Genomic DNA, 15,681 nt, shown 5'->3' with positions numbered 1-15,681 from the left:
TAATTCACTTTCCCCTTAGGGCATATCTACATAAAGAGTCTTTTTTTTTATTATTTATTTTTTATCAAAAGCAACCCTCAGATCGGAGCGATCTCGGGAGGATGTAGTCTTCAGCCTGCCATCTTCTGTTTCGCCCCCTCCCGTGCTTCTCACCTGCCGCGCTGGTTCCTCGCTCGGGTCGGGAGGCTCCGCTGCCTGCCCGGCTGCCGCTGTGCGCCCCGGCCGGCTCGCGCCCGCCTTTCTGAACTCTGCAGAGCAGGTTGGGCTGCTGCCTTGCTATTTAAAATAAATAAATAAATAAAAACCCGTGCATTTTTAGACCTTGCCCAAATGCGGATTTTTCGGAAAGCAATCCGATTATTGCCCTACGAAGTGATAATGTAAATGAGCTGCTTGTGTTTTGTACCAGCGTTGTCTTGCAGCGTGAAGAGCAGGTCTAGACGGCGTAAAGGTAAAAACGCCAGTTTTGTGTCCGTGCCGATGTCTGGTGATCGAGAACTGAGGCTACCAATGGCAGGAGCTGGATTTCCACAGATTGCTTTAAACTTGGGGAGGCCTTGTAGTTTTGTACGAAGCAGAAGGGTTTGTCTTTGTTGTGAGGTGTTTCAAAGGTGCTTTTCACCTGGTATTTAAATGTTAAAGCTGGTGTTAATTCTCAGAAGAGCAAAGGACTTATTAAAAGGTCTTAACCAAGTGGCTTTAGTTCTTGGTATCCTGTTAATCCTGCTCTGTAAGGCCATTCAATCTAAAATTTGAGAGGGAGACGATGATTAACTACCAAACAAATATTGTTAGTTGTCTGTACAGTGAATTCGCTCATGTTTCTGAAGTGTTTATTGCAATTAATATTAAAACCTGTTAAAACTTACAGTAATAAATGATTAGCACCTGTGTATTTTAACTCATATCTTATAAGTTGGTATTCATCATTTCAAGGAGGTAAGTGAAGTAATTTTCTTTCGCACAGGGGAAACTGAAGCAGAACGATTTGAATGTGGCACTGATAATCACATCAATCTATTTCTGAAGTTTGGAGCATTTATTCTGGTTTTGTTGCTTTCTGATAATTGCACAATAAAATAGTTCCTTCCAATTTCTTAAAATATAACTTCTCCCAGTGTTGCTTCTTATAGTTCTTCTTCATTAAATGTAAAATGTTAAATTTGTAYATTAGTCTTATTTGTCTCATTCTTATTTCAGAAGAGCTATTCCATAGTTTTGCAATACTCACTAACCTTGGTGGTTACATACTGATTTTAGGAAAGTCTGAAAAACTAGCATTCGCTTGTAGGTTTATGATTAAAGAATTAGAACTGTGGTGTAATCTTACAGTCACACACACACTTGAAGTAACTCTTATAGTTCAATGCTGTCTACAGAGGCTTTTCAGATTTTGTTTTTGTAGTTGCAAGAAATGCTGTGCTGTAAATTATACAGAACTGTTGATCTTATTAGCAAAATGTTTCCTTAACTTTGACTAAGACTGGTTGTGTTAAATCCCTCTCTCTACAGACTGCTTGCAGGAGTTCAAGAATAACTGCATTTTCTTCTGTGGCTTGATAGAGTACAAGTTTCTACTCTTGTTCTCTAAAGGAGCAAGATGATTTCTCTGGTAATTCAATTTTTGTTGCTCGTTGAGAAAAACTGTAATCTGCTTCATGGCAATGGGGATGTTTAAGCTGCCCCAGCTCTCCAATAGAGTTTACACACATCATTTGAGACTCGCTGTCATTTCACAGAGCAGAAAATATCTTACAGTAAAGCATTTTGTTGCTGTAATTAAATATTGCAACATGATGAATTCATATATAAAGAAAACTGAAATCAGTGAAGCTGTTTGTAGTGTATAAAGCTAGGTATGGTATGCCTAAAAAGATATGTATGCCTTTCATCAAGGTTCTTAAAACTTCTTTACAAAACTAAATAAATGATAGTTCTCCATTTTTGTAATTTTACCTGAAGAGCATCTCTTCTATGCAATAATGCATGCCTCTATGGCATTTGATGTGTTTCATAATACAACAAATTGCTGTTCAGCAAAAAGCAGCGTTTTCCTCATATCAAGGGTATTTACGCAATAAAAGGTTTACTTGGATGTTTTCTGTGGTGGACAGAAGACAGATCTGCGATGCAGGGTCACCAGGGCTCTAATCTCGGCTCTGTTGCTGAACAATTGTGCCTTAGTAGTTTGTTTTAATCTCTGTGTATTTTGAAGATGATGATGCACAGATAATGGTAGTCACCAATTGCCTGCTTCGCATAGAAGCGTGGATGAAATGTGTCAGGATACGTAACAGCAAGCACTGCAAGTTTTATTTCTTTAATGTTAAGATGCTAACTGGACAATTTTGCTTAAGTCTGTAGGACCAGTTCATGCATGTTGAAAATCACTGTGACCGTGCATCTCCATCTACTTCGTATGTTAGTTGAATCACTAATGTTATATAAATTCCATCTTAAAAGAATTTGGATCTTGTGGCTTTTTTGTTGTTTTTTTTCCTCCCTCTGCTACAACCTGCATGCTACTCCATGATCTTTTTTTAATAGTATCATTTTTTTAATAGTATCGGTTTTATTTGATTTTTAAGCAGATATTTGCCTACTTAATACTTATCTCATTGGTGAGTAAAAGATTGCTGCTTCTATTTGAAGAGACTATACAATAAAGTCTCATTTTACAGAATATTAACCAGAAATAGAGTTCAAGTGACTGGATTGGGGATGTGTAATAAGCATTTTATTTATATAAATAAATCCTGAGATCTCCCTTCATTTTATCTATCTGTTTACTTTTTTTTTTTCCCCCCCCCAAGCAACATTCCAATTGCTTAAATACCAAGTGAAGGAACATCTCTCTAGTCCCTGCAGTGTTTGGGGTTAGTAATCTGCAGACTGGAGCTCCTTAAATGACACAGTAGATGACAACATCTTTAAAGGAGTAATGGATTCAGTTGATAATCTATGAATTAAATCTCTTTCATTTTAATTGTGATATCTGCTTCCACTGTATTAACGATGAAAAGAGAGAATACTTGGCACAGTGTAAGTCACAGTAATGAGCACTCAGTTAATCTTACTTTCTTGATGCCTCCCTCCACACTTGTTTGTTGGCTTTGTTTCATACTATATTAGGCTCAGATAGCATGAACTTTTTAAAGCTTTTCATAATTTGGCCAACTTGACCAAATTTTGCATTGGTCTCTATGTTACCCTATATCCAGTCTTGTCCATTGTTAATTTAAATCTTTCAGCTTCATTCCAGCACTTCCAAACTCTCCCTTTTCTGTGCCAAACTCGCTCTATTGCCTTGTTTACAAGTCTCCTCATTCTTGTATTTGTCAGATAATTAGCTTTTTGGGGCAGTCATGTGGAGCGTAGGTGTTTTTTATTGTGATACATACTCTTCTCTGTCAGCGGGGAGGGAGGGGAACACAAAAAATAAGACTAGCATTTTACTCTCAGTTCTGTCTGCTTGATTTTAGGCATCCTTGTCCTGTTGCATGTTGGGCTGATTAGCCCAGAGCTCTCTTGGAATCTGTGCTTCCAAGCCAGATGGTGGCTTTTGTTTTTTCTGTGCTGGCATAATTTCTTTTCCATTTCTCTTTCCTTTTTGCATGAATCAGCCTGCACAAAATATTAGTTTTCCACCAGCTACATGTTTTCTTGCCTTTACTTCCTTCTTTATGTACTGCTGAAATGCATTTCCTGTGAAAATTACTTTTGAAACTTGATGTGCTGGGAAAGTTTTGCCAGGTCTGTTCATGACTTTGTGATGGCTTGACTAAAGACATGATGTTGAACTGATGCAGTTACACGTGTGCACGTTACTTCAGACAGCTTTTATGTGTCCACACTGAGGTTGCATTGGTTTAACTAAATTAATTTAGCATCACCCTTCTTGTGTGTGTGGACAAGTTTATACTCAGTATTGCCCTTTCTGCTAAATGACCAACTTGAGTTTTAGTTGAAAAAGTCTGTGTTACTCTGATTAGGCAGTCTGGAAATACTTAATGTTTTAAATATTTTTTTCCTATTTTCACAAGCTATTTCTCCTTCTAAAATAAAGTTTTGAGGGTGTTTGGATGTTAATTAGAATAYTTGTCTTTTTCACATGAGCGAGCATGGATTGATTATGGATTTTTTATGCATATTGGTTCCAGTTGATGGCATTTCTCAGTGACTGCTTCAAAGGGATAAGCTAGTTAAGCAAATAAAATAGCATTAGTTTGTAAATTATGCTCTGTTAAGCCATTTTTTACTGTGAACAAAATAGTTTGTTACCTAAAGCCTTTTATTTAGTATTTTGCTTGTTTGCACTGTTGTTCTTCTTCCTTGATATGTTTATTCAAGGCTATAGATACTGTACCTCTTCTGTCTATTGGCGTTATGCTGCACTTAGGACAAAGAAACGTTAGGAGATGTATGGTTCTGTTCCCATATCTGCCATTGGCTTGCAGAGACTTTGGACAGATCACTTCATTTTGCTGTATACATGTGTTGCCTTTGAAATAAAAATACTTCAAGTATCAGAAGAGCACTCTGATTATTTGGAGAATGCTTTTAAGTTATTAAATAAGAAATTGCTATTGAGTGAAAGGTACAGCACCGAGCAAAGCTTCTAGTTTCAGTATTGCAGTTCTTGATTTATGTCAGATTAAAGGGGGGAGGAGGAATTTCATTTACCTGACGGAATGATTTCTTACTTTCCTTTCCCTAGATTGAACAGTAGTGTCTTTTTCCTGTTTACAGAAATAGGATAAAATGCTTATGTTTTGTGGATGAGAAGGCAAGTTTCATGTTGGTTTCTGTTCTTTGTAAAATTATTAATCTTAAAGAACAGTCATAGCTAGAAGATGTCATTTCTTGGCAAATTCTGTATTTTTACACTGTTTTGTTTTTGTTTTTGTTTTTTTTCCGTGTTGTCTGTTTGTTTTTTGGAATGTCAGACTCCTATTAGAAACTCTGGAGCATAAAGAAGAGTTGCTTTGGGTAGATGATGCTCAGAGATACTATGAAGTCCTGGAGCGACAGTCAGTCAGACCTCTATAGCAGTGACCAAGAAGAAGAACAGATGATTTTTGGAGAAAATGAAGAAGATTTGGAAGAGATGATGGATTTAAGTGACCTGCCTACCTCACTCTTTGCTTGCAGTGTCCATGAAGCTGTGTTTGAGGTACAGGAAGAAAAGGTAAGGTGGCCTAAGGCATGTTTGGGACATAGTATTATAAGTATAAATATACCTAGAGAACATTTTTGTCTGGATTTTCAGTATATTACTGCATATTTTGATTGAAAAGGCATGACATATTTACCAGTAAGCTCAGATCAGAATGAGTACAGTTACCAAAGAGCAGGTAATATTACACTTTTCTGGCATTTCAAATTGTTAATAGGTATACAGTGCTTCTCCCGTGAAAAGCTCTCCTGATTTTTCTGGTTATCCAAGGTACTAAATCCAAAGGCAGATTTAAATAAAATCCAAAGGCAAATTTAAATATATTATTTCAAGGCAAGGATTCTTTTAAAAGAACATTATATATTTTCAGGATATGTTTTCTGGCTGGAAATAATAAAACACCATGAAAGTGGATTAAGATTTTATAATAATGTAAATCTTCTCTGGCTTGCTAACATTTGTATTCAGTCAAATCTGTACTTGGCCTTTGGTTCTAAGAGCATCAGAAATAATTTTCTGTGGTACGTGAGTGTTTGGGGAAAAAAGTAGGGGCTAATATGAAAGCTTGGTCTGCAGCTGCTTCAGTTTCAATTTACAAAAGTATTTATGAAGGCTGCAGTTTTGCCTGGAAGTCCTCACGGTGTGAGGGGAAGGTGTGGTGTCAGCTGGGGAATACTGTTCTGTGCCTCAGAGTTGCTAAATCATGTATTTCAATAGAAGTCAATCTTTCATTTACTGTGAGCTGAATTCCTAAGCTACGTCTCTAACAAATGGAGCCAGTACAACTCTATTGTATATGTTTAAAGGATGGTACCTAAAGCACATAGATGAATAAGGCAGCTGAAGAGGTAATCCGGCTTGTTTTTTTGTCCTGTGATCTGACTGCTTAAACATGAAATTCCTTCCTCCCATCTTGTCCTTTCTTGTCTGTTCCTTGTCTGCTCTCTGTCATTCTGAAGACACATCTGCCAAAACACACATTTTTGTATTCATGTCTGAAGTACTCACGTTTTTGTACTCTAGACTGACAGTGTTTCTCAGTATGTTGGATCTTGGCACAGGGAATTCCTTGCTTGTATAGTTCTTCATAATTGTATGTAGATTGTCTTCCAAGACGAGGAATTTTAGGAGCAACAGAATATCAGCGCTTGTATGCATTTTTTTTCTATATAGTAAAAGATATGTGGCTCCTCAGTTATAGTACTAATTAGTGATCCAAATTAAGCTTAAGATGTACCTGTATGAATATGCAGAAATAGCTGTGGGGAAGGAGAAAGATGAAAAGACACAGTACATTAAAATTAGAAGGAACAGTGATTTGTTGAGAATGTAGGTGTTTTAATTTCATGTATTGGTATGCGGTGATATAGTGCTGAGTGCCAGTGTGTTTTGACTAGTGAAGAAACAAGATGATTAAAGCAGCCTTGAAAAATTTAGGTGGCTTGCTTCCCCATATAAATAGGGTTGGATTTCTACAGGGAAATAGATTACGGTTATTTATCTTGTTAATCAGTGAAGCTTTGTTTCAAATCATAAATGATACACTGGCATAGATCTTATTTTTACTGTATTTGTGAAGGGATTGTAGGATAGTTTTGTGCTATTGAAACTGCTGTACAATTCTGAATTTGTGACTTCTGCTGCGGTTTTATAATGTGCTCAGCACAGTTTTCAGATGAAAAATCTCCATCAATCCTGGCCAAGGAGAAATAGTGTTAATGTCCTTTTGGTACTGATGATGATAACATATACTTGAAAGCCTTGTGGCTTAGAAAGTTTTTTCCTTCACTATCTTTCTTTCTAGTGGTTTGTATTTTTAACCTGTCATCCCTGCATTTACCTGCCTACATAAACTAATTTAAAAACACTTTCCTTTAAATATGATTTTGGGGAACTGAATTGTTCTAAGTGACCAGAGTATAATTTTTAATCGAATAGTGAACTTCTGATGACTGTTGTTTTTGTTTTTATGAATTATTTTTCTTAACTATTTTAAAATTTAAGTAGCATTGCTTTAAGGAATGGAGAGTAAATTCAAATAGATATGCCAGGGAATGTAGACACACCATTCAGTAGACTCCTGAGGAATGTAAAGCCTCCAGACGATATGGAATATGCTCCTGCACAGCCAGTTCTCTCTTGCTGTGCTGGAATCCCCAGGACAGAACCAGCAACAGCAAGGGGAGTTTTCAACTTTCCTTCCCTTGTCTTGCCAGCAGCTGTGCAAAGTTAACTCATCAAAAAAAAAAAGAAAAAACCTAGTTGTGCTCTCCATTTGGTCAGCCCTCCCTGGTCCTTTCCTCGAAAACTTAGCGTGCTGGTGGCTCTCATTCTTCTGACGGCTGAGAGTTTTGACTTGTTTTTCCCTGTAGGATGTAGTAAAACTGTTTTGTGTTTTACACCCTGATCATCAAAAATACTTGGTTTTAACTACCACTTTATGCAAATGCGGTTAGGGTGTTAAGTGATTTATACTGTTGTGTATAGAATAAATTTTGCATTTTAGAGAAGCTATTTCCAATCACTTTTTGATGCAGTGTACTATGTAGCCATGGCACTGTCCCCAGGAAACCAGGTTTGAGCACTGCTCTTGCCTGTAGAATGCCTACTGTAGGATGATTTTTTTCTCCTTAACCTTCATTATCTTTTCCCTTGTAACTGCATAAGCCTCTATCTTATAAGCCTTATCAACTCGTATAAAAGAGGTTTCTAAACTGTTACAGTAGGCTGTGTAAGAGAAATCGGATTGTTTCATCCTTTTCATCCAATTTACTTTGTCAGCACGGTTCAACTCATTTTAAAACAACAGTAAAATGTAAATATAACAACAATTGTTAGAAAATATAGGAATAACTGGAAGTCAGTAAGCAGTGCAAAGTAGACTGGAAATGAATCCTAAGTCACAGAGTTTTTAAAGCAGCTTACAGATCCCCACTGGGATAGAGGAGGGGGTATTACATAATAAGAGCCGTTGCTCTTGCGGCTTGTTGTAATTGTATTCTTGTGGCTGCAGGAAAAAGGTGCCAGAAGAGGCTGTTAAGTGTTTTTAGTGGCTTATTTTCAGATGCAGCACTTTAATTTTTCTTTTCCAAGTATCCTAGAGAGAATAAGATGCAGTTCATTAGCCATTATTTATATGCCTGGTGCTAAATGATTCCCTTGAAAGAGCCTGAGTTATTGCTAGCCTGTGCATGTTGGTAGAAAAGTTAATTTCTAGCCTTGTATATTACCACTGGGTTTTTACTCGAAAACGGAACAGACAGTGCATAAGAATGTGTAAATCATATGTCATCTAATTAAAAAAAAATACAAGATGACATCTTGGAGATAAATTTTTAGCTCACTGATTACTAATTTAAATTATTACTGTTTCTACTAGATCACCTTCTAGCTCCAAAGCCCTCTTATAAGTGGTGAGCACTCTGGTAGTTTGAGTGATTGCTACTCTTGGAAGAAGGTAGTAAAGCATCTGTTAATCAATAAAAGTTTAAATAATGCTCTCGGTTAATTTAACTCTGACACTACTGAGACAGCAGTGTCCCATAATTCATTGCTTTTACCATATAGAAAGTATGCATTGGAAGTGGTTGCCTTGCTAAATTATCTTGCACGTTTCTACATGTGATTTGTCATTTTTATGCCCTTTTGCTTTTTCCATGAAACTATTCCCACAGTACTATCTGGGCTATATGAGGTTTATCAAGGGAGGTGTGCTGACTCTCTCTAAYGATGGGATAATTGCTAACCACATGAGACCGCTTGACAGATACCTCTGAGAATGGAGTTCTTGCATCAAATTGCATGGAATTTTCTTTTAAACCTGTAATCTACTGGTTTGGGTTAATTTTTTCTTTTCAAATAGAGTTTGTGAAATGTACTGATTATCCTGTCAGCAAGCTCATCTAAGCTGATTAATTATGGTAGCTAAGACATTAGAATGGGTCAGAATTGTATGTTATATCTCTAAATGGAAAACTTATTATGCAGGCTTATTCCTAATGCTCAGAAGAACAGAGCTGCTTTGATACATTATTTGGCTTTTATCTGTTTTATGAAATTCTGCTTTGTCAGCCTCTGGACATCCGTTTCAATGGCTTGATTTACCTCTGCCTACATCTTCTTTTAAAGGCTGAATGCACAGCAGTTACTGAACCAAATGGAGAGCTTGTTGCCTGTGCACATACAGAAAGCAATTTGGAAATTTGTGGTGGGGTTTTTTTGGGTGGCAATTCCAGATTATACTACCTGATGTTCTTTAGTTCATTTGGTACTTTGGGAAAGCATTAGCTTGACAAGCGTGGTGTCTTAACACCCTCCACTCCTCAAGAGTAACAGCCAGATTGGCAAAGGATGTTTCTTTCACATTGCTTTCAGTGTTGAATATTGCTTTCTTGTAGCTCAGGAGAGAGTCGAGCTAATGCTGGCAAAGCTAGCAGCGCTTGCAAGCAGACTGTATCGAAATCGATCGTCGTCTTTCCTGATTTTGCAGCAGTCACAACTGTAAATAAGATATTGCCTGGTGTGATGTACAGACACAAATATTTTGTGCTTATTAGTTTTTTATTTGCAGAAGTTGGAGCACTTCACATAAGCGAGTAATGCTGACTATTGTGTGAGGAGAAAAGGCTGAAAAGACATTATTAATTTAAAATCTAGGTGTTTGATTCTTAAAGTGTTGTCCTCAGGTTCTATTTCTGCCCTGATTCTTTCTTCTGTTTTTTTGACGCTTTCTAGCTATATTTATTTTTATACTGTTGCTTCGTTAAAGCAACATTTAAACAAAAGCGGAAAATGACTGCATTAAACATACAGTTGATTGAACAGTGAGCTGTTAATATGTGTGTACAAGTTAAGTGCCCAATATGTTAACTTCTATATCTGACAGTTCTTCTGTAATCATGCATCTTTTCATAATTTTGTCTTTTACATAACTGCTTTCAGATGCTCTCTTCTAACCTTAAAAGGCTAAAAAATCAGAGTAAAATAAGTACATGCTGTCCCTTTCCCACATGTTCACCTTCTTGAGGGTGATGTCAGGACTGGAGTGCTATCTTCATCATTTTCGATTGCATGCTTGATCCACTAGTTGTAACTTCTTGTTTGTCAAGTACAAAATATGGCCAGTGTACAAAGGAGCAGTTTTTCTGATTTAATAGAGACTYTGAGGTTAAGACAGCTTTGGAGAGAAAAGCACAAGAAAATAACAATTTTGTTAAAACTAACATGGGCATCATCTGAGGGGTTTCTTCAGTCCTATTTAAAATGAAAATCAGTAGTAGCCTCTTATCCTGTATTTATTTTTACAGGAATGAAGACATCAACCAGATTTTTGTTAGGAGATAATAGTCTTTTAGAACCACACAAATTAATGTCTTTGGGAAAGTTCTTAAATAGAAGTAGTACTCTTCTGTTTGTTTACTTATGTAGCTCTCTGAATAACTGAATGTTACAAAAGCATAATAAATAGATTGCTTGCATAATTCTAATTATTGATTTTTATCTGACTGTTTACAGTGAATTAAAATACCTGCTTTTATACTAGGAAAAAAATATGAAATATCTGCAGATACCTTTTTGTTCAGAGAACTAGTAAATTAAAACAGATTAATAATTACATTGTTTAAAATTTTAATAATTGAAGAATTGGGTAAGAGTCCATATGCAATAAAACATGTTTTTTTTTTCAATTTTTACTTTTTGTGAATGTTGCTTAGTAGTAATAGATTTTTGGCTGTCTTCCAGCATAGTCTCATTCATTCATCCTGAGAATTTTGACGGTTTCCTTAAGCACTCTGTGCTTTAGTTTATCTAATATGAAAGTCAACCAATTTACATAGTGTTTTGGAGATGCTTGGGTAAGGTCATATGCAACCGTGTATATATATATATGTGTGTGTGTGTGTGTGTATATGTATATATATGTGTATATATATTTTTTACATCTACACTTTTGGATAACTGTCACTAGATGGCAGCATATGTATGAAGAGTTATATGGGTGTGTTGACTACACTCTTGGAGTTTAGATTGAAAGAGCGAGACAACACAGTACTACACTGAATGCAAATTTATAAGTCAGAGTAACTGAGTGAAGTATGGAGTGTGAAGGTTTAGAAGACAACTTGAGTGGGATTTGGACAAGAAAAGTGAAAGGAAAATGTGTTTTCATTGAGTGAAAATGTTCATTTTGTGTTTGGAGAATCTTTGTACTTCATCTCTAGGAAAGATTTGAAGCACTTTTCACAATCTATGATAATCAAGTTACATTCCAGTTGTTTAAAAGCTTTAGAAGAGTAAGGATAAACTTCAGCAATCCAGAGGCAGCAGCAAGAGCACGGATAGAACTGCATGAAACTGACTTCAATGGAAAAAAGCTGAAGCTATATTTTGCACAGGTATTATGGAACATTAAGATGTTCTACATGAATCCCTGTTTCTTCTCTGTTCCTCATTTGYCCATGAGTTTCATTTCTGATAAAGTTCTGGAGCACCATTGACCTCTCGCTCTCCTACATTGGCATGTGTTATTTTCTCTTACTGAGAATTCATGCTTTAGGGACTGTTTTACTTTTCAGCTTGAGCTTATAGAGTTGTAATTGGTAGAGAACAATCACTGTGTGGCGACACAAACCTTCTCCCCCTACATAAATAGAAATGTATTAAAATAAGTCGTCCAAAGATCTCTTTATCATACGTGCTCTATATGCATATTCTTTGTTGGATTAGCAACTCATATGTCATTTACAGCTATGCTGTCAGCACTCATGTAGGCAAATTTCTTACCTACAGCATTTCTCTGAGGTGTCATACCTAGAGAACTGATAAAAGCTGTACTCCTTTCATTGTTAAATCTAGGCTGAATTGAACAATACAAATACAAAGAATGGTCCTGCATTACCAAGGGTGTAGACTGCCTGGTCTTCTACTGGGGAAGTAGACTAAATAAACAGATAATTAATATTTGTGATTTTATTCCATATCTGCTGGCTTTTGTCTTCAGGCACAGGTGTCCAACGAAATAGGAGACAAGTCCTACCTCCTTCCTCCACAACCTGTCAAACAGTTCCTGATATCACCACCTGCATCTCCACCAGTTGGATGGAAGCAGAGTGAAGATGCAACTCCTCTGATAAACTATGACTTGCTTTGTGCTGTCTCCAAGTTGGGGCCAGGTAGGAATGTTTACCTGCTTTTGTTGTGTTATTTATCTTCAAAAATACTTGTCCAGGAAATTTATTTACTTCACCTTTTTCTGGGAGAAGAAACTGGGTCTCTTGTATGTAAGGTTACTCACTTGAACAAAATCAGCTGTTGCTCTTTTTACTTCATTCCTTAATTAATTGAGAGTATAGCACAGAAATGGATTATGTGGCACTAGCTCCCTGGCATCTATTTATTGAGTTTTGCTATAATCTCAGCTGTAGCTACAGAGCAAAAAAAGGAATGAAAAATTCAGCAGATGGACAGTTCTGGTAGTTAAGGATGCTAGCATGTACTTCATGTGTTTGTCAGACTTTTTAATGGGTCTTCCTGGGAAACATGGTGTTTGCTTTCCCTGAAAAGGAAAACTTATCTCGCATCACGATCTGATGTGCTTTGCTTTGTAACATGTTGAATCGGCTCCAGTGTTAGTGAAGCGGAGGAGGTATCTGTGCTGTCCTCACAGGAGGTACATGCTCCACTGAGTAGTCTTACAGAGAAGAGAGCTACTTCCTTGTCCTCTGGGAAAGCCACTCCTGAGCAGACAGCAGTGACATTATTTCCCAGGGAACTGGGAGGCTTAATGTTTTCAAATGCTTTTGTAACTTTTCGTTTACAGATGTCATATGAATGCATAGCATAAATGATGTCACTTGAAAATTTGTATGCTGCTCATCTTCTGATGTCTTTACTGTATCATGTTACTTGCTTCCATCCTTTACTCTTTTAAATACCAATTAAAAGATTGTTTATATTCAGAGTACAGTATAACAGCTACAGAAGCTGTTCTAAAACATGTAGTAAGCCCAGTGAAGTATGGAAGTTGAACAAATTAAATATGAGAAGGAAGTAAATAATTATTTGGTTGCATTGCTGCAGTTATTAAGGAGATTTGGAGATAAAGGGGCTTGATACTGTTCCGTAAGGATGTTCTTGGTGTGATTTTTTTGTTTGCTACTCTTCAGGGGAGAAGTATGAACTTCATGCAGGAACAGAATCGACTCCTAGCGTAGTTGTCCATGTCTGTGAGAGTGAGACAGAGGAAGAAGATGAAATAAAAAACCCCAAACAGAAGATCATGCAGACAAGGCACCCCGAACCACCTGCAACAATACTGAATGAATCTAAAGCATTTGATTGTACACTGGAGGTAGGGGGTACTATGCACTGTTAAATCATGTGATGCTCAACATAGTATCGATAATCACATTTAATGAGTAACTGATGTTTGTACTACTGCTATACGTTATATGTAGCAGCAACAAATTTTACTTGTAGCTGTCTCTCATGTTCAAGATTTTGGATGCCAACACTCTAAAAAGCACTTTAGTTTTAAGGACTAGGCTCCCAAATGTAGCAAATTCCCCTCACTTGAATAGTGAAAAATAGGAAGCTTTTTTTTTTTTCTCCCAGCTGTTACCCTACTCTTTATACTGTATAGTGTGATGATGTACCGAGTGTTGAAATAATACCTTAACGTTACTGTCACTATTGGATTCAAGAAAGTTCAGTGTATAGCAGTTAAAGCTGATTTGTACTGGTACAACAGCTTCCGGTTAATATAATGATTAAGTGTAAGTGTAATGTACTCTTTATGCTAAAATTCCTTCCCAGCTAGTGATCTCCTGAGGTCATTGACTTGCAAATTGATCATTCATGAAACTGTTCTGTTTACTTTTCTCAGAAATGCCAAGTATTTGTTTTTAATTTGACATGAGGCACAAATACATGTATAGAACTAAATTAAAGTAGTTTTTCTAACTGAATGGAGAAGAATACAGGAGGAAGAACCACACACCACTGAGAAGGCAGAGTCTGAGTCTGTCTCCAAAACTGCTGCTGTGACGGTACACTGATAGGTACAATAGTTTGCACTGACAACTAATTAAAAGTGAATTACAGTATATGTAGAGTGAAATATGGATTCAGCTATTGAATGTGTTGTCTCTGATCCTCTCTGAAAAGATGGTAATGTTTGTTCCTCTCCAGTCCTAGAGATGGCCTACATTTATAAATAAATTCAGTGACTGTTATGACTAAATGATGTTAGGAAATAAAAGGTCCAGGGTTAGTTTTGAACTTGTGCACTTGTGCTCCTAAACTTCTGCAGTCCTTTTTTTAATTTTTTTTCCATTTGCCTGGCTTAGCCAGCTTTTATGCATTTTTGGCACTTGTTTCCTGTTTTTCATTAAGACTTTTGTGTGGCATCCTGTATGTCTAATAGAGCATCTGCTAGTTCTGAGACCAGGATGCATCTTTTAAAATAGAGATCTGTAATATCGTGAATTTCTGTGTTAAGTGTTTTAGTAGAAGAAAAATATGCCTCAGTATAGTGGCACATACTCCTATGCTTTTATGCTATTTTATAACCAACCTTTTTTAGTCTACACAGATTCTTCGTTTTTCTATTAAAAAGTTAATTATTTGTGAACACACCAGGATGCTTCTGTTCATATATATAAATCATTCATAAATTGGCCTTTTTCAAATCATTTTAGTGTTGTTTAATTCTGTATAAAGTGCTTATTGAACTTACAAAAGTGTTCTCACTTGACTGACAGCAGAGAGGAAAAAATGGACATGGATTTGCATAGGCACAGTTGTTTTAAACTCCATGTTGTGCCACCTCTTGATCCTTTCCTGCCACCAGCTTCAGGTTGCAAAATAGGATCCTGCAGGCAGGTCCTCATTCCAGAGGCAGGAATAGTATATATTAAAAATATTGGAAGATGTCTTCAGTTTGTCTTGCCTTTACAGGCATGATACTTATGTATCTCTTCAGGTATTAAAATCACTCAGTCTGACTTCTCTGTTCCACAGTAAAAAAAAAAGACTTGTATTGTCCATCAGGTTTGTGCATTTTTAAATTCCAGAAATCCATTTGGGATCTTCTGTGGTGTTTGTATTTTGTTAATCAATTAATTTCTACCCCATTGTAAAAGTTGGTGTAAGTAGGGTTAAGTGGAAAACCTTCAGAAACAGTTTTATAAAGCAAATAAAACCAGTAATGTTATTGTCAATGTATCTTGTGTAAAATGTATAACAACTTGCATTCCAACATCTTTCACTGTGTAAAGAGACTTAAAATAAAAACAATGCAGTGCCATTCACCTGTTTTTCTTTAACCGCATTCCATATTGGCCCAAGTTAGATATCTATTTTAAAAACCTCCCCAAAGTTATCAATTGTAACAATATTGTTTGCTTGCAGAATGGGTAAACTGTCAAGGTAGTGTCTAGATTTTCATAAGCAATTTATCACTAAGGAAGAATGGTGCTCAGGAAGATGGCGGGAATTTCTACAGG

At 36.5% G+C, this 15,681-nt stretch overlaps 2 protein-coding genes across 3 annotated transcripts in view; both read left to right on the top strand.

Annotated features, from left to right (window-relative positions):
* Positions 1-5,035, top strand: part of NIPAL3 (NIPA like domain containing 3) — a 23,111-nt gene extending 18,076 nt beyond the window's left edge. The window contains exons 15-16 of one of the 2 annotated variants that reach the window (XM_026062538.1): positions 1,513-1,612; positions 4,947-5,035. In XM_026062538.1, coding sequence (XP_025918323.1) covers positions 1,513-1,560 — 48 coding nt within the window. In that variant the 3' untranslated portion in view covers positions 1,561-1,612; positions 4,947-5,035. Of the gene's footprint in view, positions 1-71; positions 308-1,512; positions 1,613-4,946 lie in introns of those variants that run through there. The other variant, XM_026062540.1, reaches the window with a different exon arrangement.
* On the top strand, positions 4,994-15,471 carry RCAN3 (RCAN family member 3). The gene is made up of 4 exons (XM_026062541.1): positions 4,994-5,188; positions 11,398-11,571; positions 12,177-12,348; positions 13,342-15,471. Exons 1-4 carry the CDS (start codon positions 4,994-4,996, stop codon positions 13,548-13,550), a joined length of 750 nt encoding a protein of 249 aa, XP_025918326.1. The 3' UTR covers positions 13,551-15,471.
* The last annotated feature ends 210 nt before the right edge of the window (positions 15,472-15,681 follow it).

The sequence above is a fragment of the Apteryx rowi genome, unplaced genomic scaffold (genome assembly GCF_003343035.1).
Source record: "Apteryx rowi isolate R43461 unplaced genomic scaffold, aptRow1 scaffold_190, whole genome shotgun sequence".
Classification (NCBI taxonomy): Eukaryota; Metazoa; Chordata; class Aves; order Apterygiformes; family Apterygidae; genus Apteryx; species Apteryx rowi.
Note: the sequence above shows the minus strand (reverse complement) of the source record. Positions and strands in the feature narration are given on the sequence as shown.

Coding starts and splice junctions, on each gene's coding strand:
- RCAN3 (XM_026062541.1), top strand. CDS start 4,994: ATGATGCTCAGAGATACTATGAAGTCCTGGAGCGACAGTCAGTCAGAC. Junction 11,572..12,176: donor TGAAGCTATATTTTGCACAG/GTATTATGGAAC, acceptor TTTTGTCTTCAG/GCACAGGTGTCCAACGAAAT. Junction 12,349..13,341: donor TGTCTCCAAGTTGGGGCCAG/GTAGGAATGTTT, acceptor GCTACTCTTCAG/GGGAGAAGTATGAACTTCAT.